At 27.9% G+C, this 17,938-nt stretch overlaps 2 protein-coding genes across 4 annotated transcripts; one reads left to right on the forward strand and one right to left on the reverse strand.

The window, feature by feature from the left end:
• Positions 1-4,254: 4,254 nt before the first annotated feature.
• LOC112692762 (U6 snRNA-associated Sm-like protein LSm2) lies at positions 4,255-5,137 on the reverse strand. Its single transcript, XM_025567552.1, has 4 exons — positions 4,861-5,137; positions 4,657-4,724; positions 4,489-4,579; positions 4,255-4,429 (listed from the first exon to the last, which is right to left on the reverse strand). Exons 1-4 carry the CDS (start codon positions 4,861-4,863, stop codon positions 4,307-4,309), a joined length of 285 nt encoding a protein of 94 aa, XP_025423337.1. The 5' UTR covers positions 4,864-5,137; the 3' UTR covers positions 4,255-4,306.
• A 92-nt stretch (positions 5,138-5,229) lies between these two features.
• Positions 5,230-9,681, forward strand: LOC112692760. Of its 3 annotated transcripts, none has more exons than XM_025567551.1 (7): positions 5,230-5,659; positions 5,742-6,018; positions 6,378-6,633; positions 6,715-6,837; positions 6,963-7,124; positions 7,196-7,434; positions 9,198-9,393. In XM_025567551.1, exons 2-7 carry the CDS (start codon positions 5,810-5,812, stop codon positions 9,391-9,393), a joined length of 1,185 nt encoding a protein of 394 aa, XP_025423336.1. In that variant the 5' UTR covers positions 5,230-5,659; positions 5,742-5,809. The 3 variants fall into 3 exon arrangements, with proteins under 3 accessions (XP_025423336.1, XP_025423335.1, XP_025423334.1); XM_025567550.1 differs by having other exon boundaries at positions 5,230-5,523; positions 5,583-6,018; XM_025567549.1 differs by having other exon boundaries at positions 5,232-6,018; positions 9,198-9,681.
• Positions 9,682-17,938: the final 8,257 nt, after the last annotated feature.

Raw genomic sequence — 17,938 nt, forward strand, 5'->3', positions numbered from 1 at the left:
GAAAATTTATTAGGGGGGGGGGGTGAACATTATGTTAAATTAGCTAAAATTTAAAATTTAGATTTAAAAAAATAACTGTATAGTAATAACTATAACCAGCTGTTTTGTACTTATTTTAAAACAAAGTATGTTAAATATTAGAGGGAGCACTACCCCTCCTAATTTATTCTTAGGAAGGGGCAATGACCCCCTTCCTAGTTTACGTCTATGTTTAGCGAAAACATTGAATCTCTTTTTTTCTACTTCATTTCAGTAGGCACCTAGTAAGACTGCACTAAAAGTTTCATAATACAAAGTTCGATGCATCAAACTTGGAGCAAATGTTAATTATTAAGCATATGCAAAATTAAAAAAAGTTATTTACAATTTTCGTAATTTTTTTACGATTTAAGAACTGAAAATGAAATAAACTTAAAAGTAATAATGGTTAATCCTTAGTGGCTAATTTAGAAATCTCAGAATAAGGGTAACACAGCAACACATATTTTGCCCCATCCAAAAAAAAAAATTTAATTTTTCTTATGACTTCTCGTAAGAATATTAAAAATTCAGTTACAAATAAAATATTATCAGAGAAAATATAATAAAATTCTTATATATATATAGGTACTAATAATCGTATATAATTTCTATTTTTGTTCATATTATCCTGGAGTGCGACAAACTCATGACCATCATGACCACCTTATGGTTGTATAAGTGTACTAAATGTCTGACCTAACCTAACCTCTAGGATAATTATTTTTTATTTTTATTTTTTTTGTGCTCGTGAATGGTTTTATTTTACATTTCAGAGTCACATTCATAAAATGTTGGGGATCACTAGTTTATAGTCTAGTATGTAACCTATGAAATAAATATTTGTTATCCTTCTAAACTTTTAAAAATTCGCTGTTCTGGGTTAATCTCCCCTGTGAGTCCCATAAATATCTGTATTTCTTTGAATAAAATTGGCCATATTATTGTTTACATTGATGTAGATAACACAAGACTATTCCCAGTACTCGAATTGAGGGGGGGACGGAGTACTCCAACTAATTTTCAGAAATTTTAGCGTCCCCCTACTATTATTACACTATAATCATAACGCTCAGCCAGTTTTGGGGACGTTCTTTTTTTAAAGTAAATAGAGTCCCCTTTTTTTCATTTTGCCAAGTCGAGCACTGACTATTCCCTTAGGATTTACCGTTCTACCAAGAACCTACTAGAAATGTGAAATAATTTTTTTTTTTTTATTACTTTATTTTGCATTGAATCCTCTTATTACGAATGCATTGAATTACTATGGTTTTAAATTGAATCTGATAAATACAATTACAGGTCAGTTAAAATTAATTTTATCCAATCTGCGATACAACCAACGCAACTAAGAACTTACATTAAAAATCGATACTTTTTCGGATTTTTGTTTTTAGTCTGGCTACCCCTAAAATATATACATATGTTGTAGTTATATATTTAAATCTTGTAGATAAGCCTCTCTAAGTGTAAGTCTGAAAATTGTATTGTACCTATTACAAATTCTAAAATTGTAAAGCTATACCTACTGTAAGTGTACATTAATATAACATGTGCATTGACATATATGTGTTATCAACATGGCTACCTGTGATCTATTGAAATTAATTAAACTATACTATCCTATCCGTTGAATGTTTTCTTTTAAATGGGATCTCGAGTTTCTCTAGAAGAATTTCAGTAACGTATAATTCATAATCAATACAAAAATGAAAAATTAAACATTATTTACTCTCCAACAACGATTGATAGTGTTAGAGCAGGGATGGCTAACCCGCGGCCCACCTTGGAAAATTTGCAGCTCGCGAGATTTATCAAACATTTACAAAAAAAATTTATTTTTGGTCCAATTAAAATATTCTGAAATGCCCGCACAACGCGGAATCCGTTTCATTAACAACGTAATCGCAACAAACTGTTTGATTATCAATAAAATCTTTGTTTTGTAGTATGATGAATCATAGCATGCAAGTAGTCATAAAAACAGTGAATTACTGCACCGACAATTTTAAGAGTTCTTGAAAGAATTGGATTCAGAATACGGTGATAAAAACAATAATAATTCATTCTGTTTATTTCAAATACAATTATAATTTTATGTGGCCCGCAAGATCATTTGAGTTGGCCACCCCTGTGTTAGAGCATAGGTTAGCATAGGCTTAGTCCCTCAATATTTCTATAGTCTTCCCAAATGAAATTAATTTAGTATCAGAACTATTTCATTATTATTATACATTGAATTAAAATTCAAATTTAAAAGTTACATATTTATGTATGTACATATGAATTATTAATATTAATTAAATTATAAACCTTAAAAAAATGATAAAGAGGTGTTTAGGGGAAAATTTTCATCATAAACTTTAAGAAAATTGAGGGCTGATTCTACAAAGATTTTAATCTTTAATAGTGAATAGTGACGAATTGTATTTTTATAGAAATTACTAAAATGGGAATTCAAGGACATAGCCTATACAGGTTCGAACTGTCTTGATACAAATAGTCCTCCTCCCATAAATGAACTCCATTTTCTGTCTATGCCCATGATTGTACTTAAGTACTTATATCTGTATAATATTAATATTATTTATTACTTTATTTTGTTATATGGAAAGAGGACAATAACAGTTTATAATCTACTGTATTTTTATATATAATGCATGTGTTAAATAGATACAAGGTAGTTAGTACCCATTTTTATGAGAGATTAATAACATATTTCAAGCTAAACATAAAGTCAATCCCAAACTATGTTTATAAACTGATAATAATAATTGTAAGCCAAAGATGATTAAATTTACAGTATAAACAATTGTATTACTTATACTATTCCCGTCAAATAATTTGTTTATAGCATTAATTTTATAACAGAACTTATTTTATAAAATTATGCTTAATGGTACAATAATATTTAAACAAGATTATTATTTATCATATATAAACATATATATCTAATATAATAATAATCTCTTAATTAATTTAGTATTATGCATATTGCATTTTGTTGTATTATTTCAATGGAAATCTTAGACATGATGTACATATGTTATAATATTTAAGTTTACATATATATTTTATTAAAATAAATTAATCTTTATTTGAATGAATTACAAAAATATATAAGATTTGTAAAATAAAATGGTTAGAAAAATAATGTAATTCATGAAAATTAAAAAAAAAATTTTTAAGTCGAGAAAAATTAATTTCTTTACTATTTAGATTGTATTTTCTTGTGAGAATCAAAGAATTGTATTTCAACATTGTTCAATAATTCAAATTTTAAATTAATAACATTTCGACTTAAAAATATTAATTTTTTTTCCTAGTATGGTGTTTATTTTTCATTAGAAATTGTTTAAATTATATATTGGCAGTGCTCGACTTGGCAAAATTAAAGAAGGGGGACTATGTTTGCTTAAAAAAAATTGCGTCCCCAATACTTGTTAAGCATTATAATTATAACATCATAATAGTAGGGGGACGTTCAAATTTCTAAAAATTAGAAAAGGTACGCCGTCCACCTGCGTCCCCCCTCAAGTCAAGCACTGTATATTGGCCCTAATATTATAAGTACTTTAATTGTATATAAATATTTTTATTATGTACAATAAGGTACATATATTTTTATGATAAAAATATTATTAAAAAATTAAAAGTTATACATATATATATACACACACACTTATCATTATTCGACGATAAGACACACACAATTTTTTTTTTTTTAATTAACAGTATTTCAAAACAAATATTTAATAAAATAAGAAATTTAAAAGTATAACTCAATGTCACTTTTGTATCTGCCATTAATGATTAAGAAGTATAAATGATCAATGAGATATTCCTAAAAATTCATCAATGACACAAATAACTTTTTTTATAAGATTTTAATATGCATAATAAAATTAATTTGTCAACGAATAATTTAATGATTAGATAGTATTTATAATGAAACATTTTTCATCTATTGATTTACTTATTTTAAAAATTGGAGCAGTTGAGTATTTTTAGAGTTCAGACTAACATTTAAGGTAATTATAGATCTATTCAGTATACGGAAGACATACAGATAACAGTATTTTAAGTAAATCATTTTTATGAATAAGATATAGAACAACTATACTTAAAATATCCAATTAAATTAAATTAAATTAAGATTGTATTTCTTTAACTTTAAGATATATATTTTAACAATAATAGTAAAATTATTTATAATTTTAAAATAATTTTACTTATTAATATTAATAATTAAAATGATAATTGCTTAATGTAATTAAATGTACAGTTATTAGCGAGCAACAGTTGCTTCTTTACGGGCAGCATCTTGTAGTAATTGCGTATCAACTTCATCAGCTGGCAATTGAACATAGCGAACAACTGAACCTCTAATGAAACAGTTTCTAACCGAAGCCTAAGGAAGTAAACTATATTATTTATTTATTAAACTCATACTTAAACAAATATATTTACCATGTGTGGATACTTTTCTGGGTCAGTTACACTAATGTCGACAAGTTTGATATTCAAATACTGATCAACTGAATGTAATGTTCCACAAATACTATAGGAAAAATAAAAAAATCACTAGTTTAGTAAAATGTATATTCAAAGAACCAGTGATCAGTAAAAATGATTCACCTGAGATCATTTTTTAATTCAACAACAACATCCTTGCCAACGAGGGATTTGAAGAATGAATAGAAAAGCTGTGGAAAAACCAAAAGTATATATATATATATATATATGTAATATATTTAGAGATTTAACTTCGTCGATCGTAACAGAACGACCGGCGAACAATATTAAGCGAGCAGCAACGGCAGATAATAAATATTTAATTACCATTTTTCAAAGTTGGAAAACGTAGTAAGTCGGATGTCAGTATTTCAATTGGTAAAAAACAGAAAATGCAGTCGATATTTTTATCTCGTCAAAATAATTATTCTGTGTGAGACGTTTTCTGTGCAAGATAGTTTCACATTCAAAGTTTAACTTCTCAAAACTCAACAACCGGTGTGCGGCACTCAAAAATACGTCCGAAGCGTTATCAGAGACGAACGCGGTAGGCAACAACAATATAAACAATCTTACCGCGATGCAGTTTGTACGTGTCTACCGACGAGAAATATTTGACACATCGCGTTCTGTCGTGTGTCGTGTATTACCGTACATTATACCTATTGTGCATAAATTTATCTTAACTCAAAATAATATAATCATAATTTTTACGTAATAGATTATTATTATTACTATTAATATTTTTCAAATTAGAAATCAGTGTTTCGCACCCGTTTTCGATTACGTCAATAATCATTCTCCTAGAACAACAATAATAATTAATAATTATGATTATTTGCAACATTATCAATATACTTTGACATTACTACTGTACTCACACGTACTTATTACGTCGGAAACATGAACTGGGTTATCCTCGAACGCCGTCGTTGACAATTTGACATTCCGACTCTGCTGTATTCGGCAGTCTCGTTGTAGCTGTTACGGGTGTGTATTGCTGCCTGCCGTTGGCCAGGACACGTATTCAACGATTGCATTGTTTGTAGCAAATGCGATTTGCCATCCCGCGTTTCTGTATGATGTCCGTTCGGTTCCTTTTCGTTCAACGTCAACGCAGAACAGCGTAAGTGAGAGCATCCTGTGCGCAACACTTAATTCGGCTATCTCGAAACCGACCGCCACCGACTCGTGTGTCGACTTCTCAGGTGTTTCTCTGTCAACGTTTTGAGACGCCGGACTGTTGGGAGAAGATAATCTGTAGCACACGTTCGTCATGGACAATGCTAATAAGAGGTCGCTGGATGATGACAACGTATGTCATGGTAACGACACAAAGAAATCAAAAGTTACTAATTGTCCACTATCGACAACTTCGAATTCAAAATCAGCAAAGGAAATTGTTGGTTTTGAAAATCTCTGCGACGATGTTATCATGCATATATTCAAGTATCTTTCTCATAACAATCTTGCTAATATGTCATTGTAAGTGTATTAATGGGAAAAAAACTATAATAGTTAATATATAAATAAATAAACAAATACTTTACATATAGAAATAAATAAAAAAAAACACCCTGGTGTATTATTATATTTGGTAAGTACAACTAGTGTTAAATTTGAAATTCATCACCAGGTTTGTATAAAATTAATACAATTATGACTGGACATGAAAAAATAAAATCACAACCCTAAGCTTTTATTTATTTATATCTATATGTAAATTGTTTATTTATTTATAAAATAATTTAGTAGAATTAACCATTTAATAATTTTTAATTCTTATTATTTTATGATTTTTATAATTATTATCCTTATTAATCAAACTTATTTTTGTTTTGCAGTGTATGTTCTACTTTATCTAGAATCAGCAGTGATTGGACTCTTTGGAAAAAAGTTTGGTTTGATCCGTTTGATAAGTCTATGGAAGATGTTTATTTGACCTATTTAAAAGATTGTACTACTCAAGTGTGTATAAAAGGCAATGACATACCAACTTATGATACATCAGTTTCACACAAGTTTTTAATACAATTAGAAACAAAATGCCCTGAACTAACACATTTAAGTTTCAGCAATCAAAAATTTGATTCCAATGAAGTAAGTTAAATATTCAGTTTGTATTCGTATTAATCATATTTTTGAAATATTATTCTTACTCATAAAACATTTGATATACAGATAACAGTAAAAATTTTGCATCGCAAACTCAAGTCACTAACTATTGAAAAAACAGTTGTTGAAAACATTACAGACCTCACCTCATATTTATGTGGTTTAAATATCACTTGTCCAGATCTTGAGGTAAATGTCCTATGAATATTTGTATAACATTTATTATTGATAAATGAAGTTAATAGTTAAAAAAATTATTTAAGTAAATATACTAAATTTAATCTTAAATTATTTCTTTTTTTTTGCATTTACAGGAAATTAAAATGACATTTAATGACTGGTTTCTTCCTCACTGCTTATATGCATTAGCCAAATTGGAGAAATTAACTCATTTAAGTCTTCAAGGTTGCAATCAATTTAGAGATTGTATTCCATATGCCAGTATTACTGCCATAACTGGATTCAAAGCTTTACGGGTTAGTAATTTATAATAAGTAATAACTTATAGATTTTTATGGTCGTTTTATTGATTATTTTCATTTTATAGACTTTAGATTTACGATTGACACCAATAAGTGATCATGAACTCGTATGTTTTCAAAGATTAAAAAATCTAAAACATGTTCTTTTGGAAAGTCCTGATTATGTTAATCATGAAGGAGATGCTACAATTACTGATATAGGTGTATCAGGATTTTGTTTCAGTAGTTATGATTTTAATTATCCATACATTCAAATTATGATTGATAGAGATGGTGAAGTGAACTTGAGAAGAGTTCATGACAGGTATATTTAAATTATTAACTTTACCTTTAAATATCAGAGAGAGTTTTGAATCTTTAACCATAATTTTTTTTTTATCAATTAACATTATAACATTGAAATGACCTATGTTTTGAGTAAATTTTGTTTTCACTTACTTTGTTAATTTTATAAGATAAAAACTAAACTCAAAATAAATTAATTTTCATTAATTATAAAAATTATATTGTATTTTGATTGTAATTAAAATAATAATCATTTTTAAACAATTTTTGCATATGCTAACGTCCATTGAGAAATTATTTGTAAAAGGTTGTGTTTGAAATGTATATATTATCTAAACAGACATGGTCTTACAATAAATGTTAAAAGTGTTTTGAAATAATGCCCAATTTATGATCTCATGATTTAATTGAGTACATAGATTATTAAATTCATTGCATAAAATACAATGAAATATGTTAAACACAAATTTCCTGATTATAAAGATAGATATCATAATTTTAATTGTTCACAAATACTTGGAAAGAGTATTTTAAAAACTTAAATATACTGTTACACTAATCTAAGTAACTTAATGAAATTACTAAATCTTCAATTAAAGTAATAACTAATAACTTATAGTTTTAATACATCACAATGTTTGTACTGTTATAATACATAATTGTAAATTTTGGTTATACAGTTATATAAGTATAGTATATATAACACTTATATATGATATGACAGTTACAATACTGATACAACTATACAACAATGAAATAATAAATTACACATGTGGTTTAAGTGTAATTTTAAATATTAAATTTTAAACCACAATAATGTTATATTTTTAAATATTGAACAACATAAAGTTTTTAAGTATTTAAAAATAAATAATATACTATTTTTGTGCATATATAACTATTGTAAAAAAGAACATACATAAAAATTAAATAAAAACTTATTCCATGTTACACACAATTTGCAAGCATTGTACAAAAAATATGAAAATTTCCATAAAAACTGTCTTGAGTTCAAATAACTAACAAAAAAAGAAAAACTAATTTTAATGTATTTTTGTGGTTTGAGTTAAAATTTGTCTTTTATTACTATTACGTTAGCAAGAATTTGAGTTAAACTAGAATATTTAAAAAAATGTACAGCATTATTTTTAAAGAGTTAAATTTTAAAGCTAAGGGATGGTACAAAAATAATGCAAACATTTAATTGAAATGTATAAACCTTTTAAGATATTTGATGAAACCACAATTAGAAATAAATTAAAATGTTATTTTTCAACTAACTCTGATATAATTACCCATTTTTCACAATCTAAAGTAAATTTTTCTGAATTAACAGTATAGAAAATCCTGCTTTGTATTTTGCACTCCATAAATATATTATTTACTTAAAACTTACCTTTGAATTTTATGGGTTTCTCTTTGAGATGGATACCTTTTAAACCTGACTGATTAAAAATAAATCTTCCATCTATGCTCAGCCCATTTTAGATATTTTAACATTTATAATACCTTTTGGCCTAATCTCTAATAAATAGTTATTTCAAATAATATATTAGAAAACTATTAGTAATTTGTGATGATCTATTAATCTAAATATTAAATGTAAGTTAAAAAAAATTGAAATAATTAATTAATTTTACACCAAAAGATTATTTAAATAAAATTAATTTGGAAATATTAAACTGATTTGAATTTAAATATCTTAATTTGGTTCAAAATTTGTATGACATTTTTTATTATTGTTACAACTCTACTAAAAATGTTAAATAATATTTTTTTTAGAAATGATCTATCCGACAAATGCAAAATAGAAAACCTGTATGTGCGTAACTATCCTAGAGTAACTGATTCATTTTTGAAGTCTGCAGCCAAAACATGTCCATTCATAAAATGTTTAGATGTTACTGGTACTTCTTGTACATTAGATGAAATTGAAAGATATAAAGCAAAAAGACCTAATACTAAGATTGTGTGTTAAGTATGCGGAGAAGACTGAAAAATGATAAATATGTTATATGAAGTAATGTGTTAAGCCGCAAGAGGTGTTAGAGTAAGCTCAAAGGGTAGAAAGTTGTACCAAAAATAGCTATTACTTATTTTATTCTTTTTCTTTTTCTATTTTGGCATATTTATAACTTATGTATATTTAATTAACCATTTACATTTGTATTTATTACATAATACATTTATATTAGTTGTCTAGTTTTAAAGTAAAGCGGATTTACTAATGATTCACATATATATTTGTTCCTTCTTTTTTTTTTATAATATTAGAAATACTATAGAATGTACAAAAATTTAAATTTTTTGTTGATAGTTTTGAAAGTTTTATATTTGCAATTGCATTAGATATTTAATGCACTTGTTGATTTTTTTTTCAATTTTATTTGTTTTAAAAAAAAATTGTTATTTCTACGATAATCAGTTAAGTGCCTAGTGCTTATGTCAAAAATATATCCTATGACAACCATTTCTAAACTTTTTCAATTTTTTTTTAAAAATATATAAACTTTGTTGAACATTGAATTTCAGTATGGTAGTTAATTAACCATGGTTATAAAAATATTAATCATATAAAATATAGTTTATTTAATGTGTTTTAAAACACATTATTTGAAAAAAATTATTCATCTAATTTGTAAATCAAATAATTATATTTATTTGATTTGGATTTAAAATAACATGTTAATCTAATATTTAATAAACTAAAAATTCCAAATATAAAAAAATACTAAAATTCAAATGATTTTGATTACATTTTTATTGAATATATTTTATTTATAAATTAATAAAACTGAAATTAGTTTAATAATTGACATTAAATATTATTTAGAATTAATGGTACTCGAAAAAATCAGATAAATATTTTTGACATTAACCCTTTGTGTAATATTATTTATGATGAATAATAATTGAAACATTGGAAATTATATTTATCTAAAAATATGTACATATATACACTAAATTTATCAATTTATTATACTTAAATATTCTTTGTTTATTTCTAATTTTTTTTAACAAGTATTGTGCTCTATTTATTTTAATTTTTAATCAATATATAATATATATGTTATAATATAACATAAGTATATGTACTGTTATTGAAAAAAATTATATTAACATTTTAAGTTTATATTGCTGAAATGGAACATTAATCATCTTTATGATGTATTATTCTTTTTAATTAAAACCTTAAATTCTAATTTATTTCAATTAATATAGTGAAATGAAAATTAGTAATTTAATTATAAGATTATTGTATAATTATCTACCTAATTATTCAAAAAGTTTGATTCAAATACTTGTGTGCTCTTTTACAAGTTCAGTAGGTCCTTATATTTATGTATTGTTAAATTGTGGCACTATTAAATGAAATATTATGAAAAAACATGAATTTTTCATATAGTAGTTATTGATATATTTATCTAAATATATAAATATTTTGATTTGTAATTATAATACTTTTACTATAAGATTAAAATTCTATATTAAATAAAAACTGAATTGTTTATGTTTAAACAAACCTTGTTTTATTTTAATTATCTTTATGAGTTATTGTTTATAATTTTGTCATTACTGCAGTAAAAATATTTTATATTATGTAATTTATTATATATGCTTTTACCATTAAATCAGTTAAAATTACTTTGTATTTTATAATTTATGGTTACAATATTAAATTATATGTGTACACTTTTGATCCTAACCTAACTTTTTTTTCCTGGTTTCTGTTAGGATAGGTACATAATATCATGTAGGTATTCACATAATAATGATATGTTTACCTAAATCAGAAGCTTTGTTGAAATTAATCTGGATTTTAGATGCAATATTGTCGGGGTTAAATTGGTTTTGTAGACTTTTTACCCTGCGCGGTGAATCGCTAAGGATGATGAATTTGGAGTGGACTTCATGCATTATAATCTCAATAGCCATTAGGATGTAAATATGGAGCAAATATTAGGTAATTTGTAAAATATTTTTTTTTTTTTTGTAAATTTTATCGCGAATCCTACATCTTCATGTGTTTTTAAGCCATTGGTATATACTTTTTGGAAATCATTGTAGTTATCAATAATGGATATGTTAGATTAGGTTAGGTTATTTTATAATATATAATAGGTAATATTTTAATGGAAACCTTACGTAACCTAACCTAAGTGTCGATTCTCAACAACTGCTAGCAAAAACCATCAACGACCTCGTCACAATCAGCGAACACTACCGTCCCCCACAACAACTTCGTCAGGTAGGTCGGCAGCACTGATGACAGATATTCCGTTGCGTTGACGACCAGCGCAGGTCAAGTCACCAAATCAATTGGATCAGGACCTAGATACGCATGGTTAAAAGGCAAAGGCCTCGTCGTTTTTAGTTATTACCATATACCAACGGCACTAGAGCAGCGCAAAGGATCGATTCCTTCAACATCATCGACGGTCTATTGGATGCTATTAGAAAAGTTGAATTGGCTAGCGACACATTAATCATAGTGGAGAATTTCAACGCCAGGCCCACGTTCTAGGGATCCTCAACCACTGATGTGAAAAAGAGAGGCTTTCAAGATTAGGAATTTGGACCTACAACTTGGGTTCCAAGTTCCAGAAGGGGAGAGTCCTCCTCAATATCGATAAGTCCTTCGTTTGACCCGGTCAACGGGAGTCCGATTCTGAGGTAGACCTCAACACATATGTGGCAAATTATTACAACTATTATCATTTCTCAATGCAAAACAGAACATTACAGCCTCAAACCAACAACGTACCCTCAAATATAACTAAGTGGTTACTCAAGAAGTTAGACCTCCAAGCACTGCACCAGAAGATCGAAGACAGCCCACTACAAGTGGTATATAGTGTATCGGCCAACATCACAGCGAACGCCCTGCACGACTACCTTGCAGTCCTATGTGACTCCTGCATGCCAAAGTTGATCGAACTGTGGAAATGGAGGCCGGTATATTGGTGGTGCAGCTCAATCGCCAAATTCAGACAGAAATGCATTAAGGCCCGTTGAAAATACACGAGGAAATGAGAAAAAGAGGGATCGAGGATAATTAGGCTGAACTTGATGAATTCCTGGATGCGAGGAAAGCCCTCCGTCGAGCAATTAAAGTCAGGCAGGAAAAGTGTTGGGCTGAAATATTCTCCGCTGAAAAAAAACGACCCCTAGGGTCTTCCCTACAAGATCGTTTCGAAGACACTGGCAAGAAAAAACCCCACGAATAGCAGCAAAGGGGAGGCTAAAGAATATCGTAGACTCCATTTTCCCTCGCAGACCCGTAGTCGAATGGGAAACCTAGATATGAAGATCACCGAACAAAAGGTTTCCGCATGCCCAGCCCTTACCAATGAGGAACTACATCTGGCCACCCCACTCCCCAGAAATAAGGCAACCGGCCCGGATGGAGGTCCAAACAAGATCCTAGCCGTTGTAACAAAAAAGGTCCCGCAGACACTGATCTCTATCATCCCGACATACCTTTACGAATCAGTCTTTTTGATCAGGTGAATGAATTCCAGCTTTGTTCTTCTGCACAAAGGACCTAACGAGTTCATAGCAGACCTGTCAAGCTTTCGCCCTCTGTGCATGCTCGATACCGCCGGAAAATTGTTGGAAGGGCTAATACTACGAAGATTTAAAACCCATATGGACAACATAGGAGATTTCAACTCAAACCAGTACGGCTTCCGAAACAAGTTTTCGACGGAAGATGCTATTAACAAAATACTGGAAGATACCAACTGAGTGGGTCGAGGGAACTTTCGGTACCAAGACCTATGCGTAATGGTAACCCTTGACGTTAGAAATGCATTCAATTTGACGTCTTGGATACTCATCGAAGAAGCGCTACGTGACAGAAATGTTTCGAGATAGGTATCTCTTACAGATCCTGCGTTCATATTTGGCGGATAGAACATTTGTCGTATGGATCCGAAACATGGACACTCAAAACGGAGGATGTAAGACACATAATTGCCTTTGAGATATGGGCTTACAGACAAATGTTGAAAATATCCTGAATGTAAAGAGAACTAACATCTCAATCCTAGACATGCTTAAAATAAAAATAAGACTCGCAGCGATATGCAAACAGCGGATAACAAGTTTTATTGGTCTTATTATAAGAAGCAATGGATCGAGTCTGGAGAAGATGATGATTGAAGGAAAAATTGAGGGGGAAAGAGCCGTGGGAGAATGCTAATGCGTTGGATAGGCCAGATCAAAACTATCACTGGTTACCCTCTAGAGGATGTCATTAGTTTGGCTGAAAATCGCAAACGCTGGAAAGAGATTTTTACCAATATTGATTAAAGGGTCAATTAAATTCCATTTTTGGAAAATGGATCTAAGAAGAAAAATTTTTCTGAAAATTAAGCGGTTCAGCTGTTTATTTTTATTCACTACATAATTTTTTATATATTTTTTAATTAACTAAAAAATAGTATGGTATCAGATATTGATACTACCTTAAATCGTTTTATAACAATTTCAAACCCCTAGTATGGTATTAAATTAATAACACTGGTCTACAAAATTAAACTTTTTTTAATCATCAGAGTGGAATATACATTTTTTCAAATATTATTTGTGATGATTTCAAATTTGTAAGGTTGGGCAAGTTAATGATATTTTTTAAAAGTTAGTTAATTGAGTTCATGTTCAATTCAGTTAACAATTAAGTTAATGTACATGGGAATTACATCAATTCATTTAAAAAATATCGTTAACTTAACTTCAATTAATAAGTTAAGTTAATAACAAAAAAAAAAAAAAATATTTGAATTAATCGCTGATATAAGTGATATACATTTATTAACAATTTACAATAGATCTTATTTAACATTAACGATAATGAAAACGCAGAATAATCTTATAAGCAGGGCTCAGGAATTAAAGGAATTAAAGCATTTGCTTATTTTGATGGATTGATTTAAAATTTAGCAGAGTGCTATAGAAGTGTATGTCAATTTATAACACGTACAATTATGAAATTTGAGTGCCTTTTTTTTGCTTATTTCCAGTTTTTTTTTAACATTTTTATAGTTTTCTCCTGCAAAGTCGTTTTTGTTAGAATTAAAAATAAAAATAGTAATTATGATTATACCAATTTGCTTAATTATTTAAAAGGTATCGCTCATAATTTTAATTTTTAATTTTATAGTTTAAATACTTATAGAGATATTTATATCCTGAATTATATATAATATTTTACTTAAAAATAACATGTTTTAGTTTAAAAAATGTTCGGATATAAGACTATATTATTTGTTTGAATTGTTCATATTTTGCATAACAATAAAAAAAAAATGATCGGATATTTTTGATACAGAATATGTTTTCACCGGACCAAATGTCGCGGATCATTTGTCGCCAGATATCATTTACCAGATCAAATGACAAGTCACCGCGCTCGAACAGGTCGGCTGACCTAACCTGGGAACGCTGCGTCGGTGGCATGCATGGGCGCCCGCAGGGGGGGGACAAAAAAGGTCATTGCCCCTACTGGGAATTTTTGTTTCAAAACTATTCTTAATTTAATACCACGCATATTAATAATAACATAATTTTATTGAGATCAATTTATGAATTTTAGTAAAATTTATTATATTTTTAGATAATCTAAATATATATAATATTGAACGTATTTATTAGTATACAATGTTTATACATGATTGCATATCACTTAAAACTATAAATTCTCCCGAGTATCGATTTCTATGGTATTTGATTTTGTTCTCATCTATTTTTAGATACACGTTGCTTTGGCCCTTAAAATTTTAATCTACTACTAATAATACTAAATCAAGAATTAATAGAACTTTTTTTTTAAATATTTTAAAAATTAGATGAACGATTTTCAACAGATGAATCAAACATTGCATTTATATGATTTAATATATATATATATTTAAACATAATACCTAGACCTAGGACGAGATACATTAGCCAAATAATGCAGGATGCAAGAGTCACTTTTTACAGGGAACTGAAGAATATGGCGAATGATAGAGAAAAATGGAGAAACCATTTATTGTTAAACATTTGTTAAAAACCAATCATCGGATTGAAAAAAAAATGCATAATACAATCATTCTTTTTACACAATTACTTAACACTTAAAAATTATTTCGATTTTCTTCATATTTAACATTTAGAAAAATAACTATACTAGTATATTTAATATATGGTAGAACGATTTAAAGTATGTATTTAATATTGTAGTATAGTTTAAAATCACAAGCCTTTACATAGTTAATACCATAGATTTTGGTGTGAAAGAATAATATTTGGAAGGTAATTTATACTGAATGATATCGTTTGATGAACCCATTCAATATATTTCATATCCAATTTAAAATTTAACAAGTGTGAATTAAACCATATAGCGTCCTAATACTATGTTGAAGACTATCTTCTAAGACTGTGTTTTTCATAATGTACATTTTACCGGATTTGGATAAAATTTACGAACTTTTGAGTTTAATAATCATCATCGTTAAAACGATGAAAATTATGCAACGATTGTCACTTTTATGACAATACATCATGATCTAAAAAATAAAGATCCAATAACTATAAACGATACCAACTTAACATTCTTCGAAATACTCCCTACTTAGCACAACCCTAGAAAAATCAACGCATCATTCAGTTAGCTTCGAAAACTCTGGAATATCCTAACAAATTCCTAAATCAGAATTGTTCTGAGTTCTGATTTACCTTCAGTAAATAATCCAAACAAAATACAAGTCAATCCAGATTTCAAAGCAGTAAGTCTTTTCCGTTTACATAAAAACAAATCCACAGATTAAAACCAATAATATTTAACCAAGCATTTTTTTTTACATAAATGTATTATTGTGATACTTTTATTTGTTCTGTACATTTGTTCGTTACACTTTTTTATGTGTAAAGAAATACTTACTATGAATCTATGACTATATATTTTTCTTCGTTAGAATGATATTTCATTTTACAAGATTTTTTTCAAATTATTGTTTCATGTATTGTACATGAGAATGTATTTCGTATAATTAATTATAAAACTATTACTTTGAGTTCTTATTTCACAGATTAGATAAGAAGTTTGATCATTTTTTCTTCTACATAGTTATGTCAATAATCGATTGAGTTTTATTTACCCGTTTGGATATCCAGATATATTTGGATATATTTTTTGCATCCTTTGGTATCCGTTTAGATCAATTTAAATAAAAATAAATGCAACTTAAAAAATTAATATTTTCTCGTACATAATTCTGATTTTCTTGCAATTGAGGTTCAAAGAGAAGAAATTAAATACTTGAGCTCAGTTATTATGCGTATAAATTTTAAAATATTAATTTTTTTGTGCCCTGTAAATAGTAACTATTTGCGACACAAATGATTTTTAATTCAATAACGAACATAAATTATTATTTTTGTTTGAATTCGGTGTCATATTTATGCAAAGACAAATAGTATGTTTGCAGGACCCACCGATAATAACCAAACAATATTAGTTGTATGCTTATATAATTTCGGAGAAATAAAATTGTGATAGATTAACAAAAACTGGATAAATATAGTTTTAAGTACATTAAATTTATATTTTATTAGAGACACGTAATTATTAATTGTACAGAGTGGGTATTTTTGTTTGCAAAAGTGTACAAAAGAATTTGATAATATTTGTAAGAAAACCATACTTTATATGTTTATAGTTAATAAAAAATATGACATATGTTACTGGTCATCTGTATTCAACAAGAGTCCTTTGTTTTCAATTTTCACAGCAACATTTATTGAAATTACTATTTTCGATCGAATTAAACGAAAATTACATAAATCATTATAAAAAATAAATACAGTTTTTTTTCAAATTGCTATCAAAAAAAAAAAAAAAAAATAACAATAATAATAATAACATAAAAAAAAATAAAAAAATTTAACACTCAAAATGCTTAGTAAAATTATAAACAACCAGTAGGTACTACACAAATACATACAGGTGATTTTACAAATGCTTATAGTTTGGCTAATCCAATAAATAAAAACAAAACACATTTTACACATCGCGTAAAACGTAAAAAAAAATTCAACAATATATATTATTGCTTAACCGTCTTTTAAAACCGTATTTATCAATTTATGGTTAGACTTGAATTATCGTAGAGCCTAGGCCTCAACATATCAACGGCTAAACAAGCGATGTGTCAATTGGTCATGTCTACCAGCACCCAGCTCTTTTTGGTGACCGACTAACACATCATCGGACTTCTGACAAACTCCTTCCTCCGTGCAATCGTTGTGGTCGTAAATCGAATTGTAATACAAACCGTTTACCGTTATAATGCTGATATTGGCACAGCTATCCATCGAACTTTCTTTGACTTCGATTTTTTGAAGATTATCCCCTAAAGTTAAAATCATTGTGACGGTCAGACAATACTTGAACTCGGTAGATGATGTTTAATGTGAAAAGAACATATACTTACTATATTTTTTTGCCCATCCCAACGTCTGACAGTGCAAGTACG

The sequence above is a fragment of the Sipha flava genome, unplaced genomic scaffold (genome assembly GCF_003268045.1).
Source record: "Sipha flava isolate LNK unplaced genomic scaffold, YSA_version1 76_pilon_pilon, whole genome shotgun sequence".
NCBI lineage: Eukaryota > Metazoa > Arthropoda > Insecta > Hemiptera > Aphididae > Sipha > Sipha flava.

Bases quoted from the DNA above. Each gene is read 5' to 3' on its own strand.
- LOC112692760 (XM_025567551.1), top strand. From the start codon at position 5,810: ATGGACAATGCTAATAAGAGGTCGCTGGATGATGACAACGTATGTCAT. The intron at 6,838-6,962 runs GTAAATGTCCTA...TTGCATTTACAG, and splicing joins TCACTTGTCCAGATCTTGAG to GAAATTAAAATGACATTTAA. The intron at 7,435-9,197 runs GTATATTTAAAT...TATTTTTTTTAG, and splicing joins TTGAGAAGAGTTCATGACAG to AAATGATCTATCCGACAAAT.
- LOC112692762 (XM_025567552.1), bottom strand. The intron at 4,580-4,656 runs GTGAATCATTTT...TTTTTCCTATAG, and splicing joins GAATTAAAAAATGATCTCAG to TATTTGTGGAACATTACATT. The intron at 4,430-4,488 runs GTAAATATATTT...TTACTTCCTTAG, and splicing joins CAGAAAAGTATCCACACATG to GCTTCGGTTAGAAACTGTTT.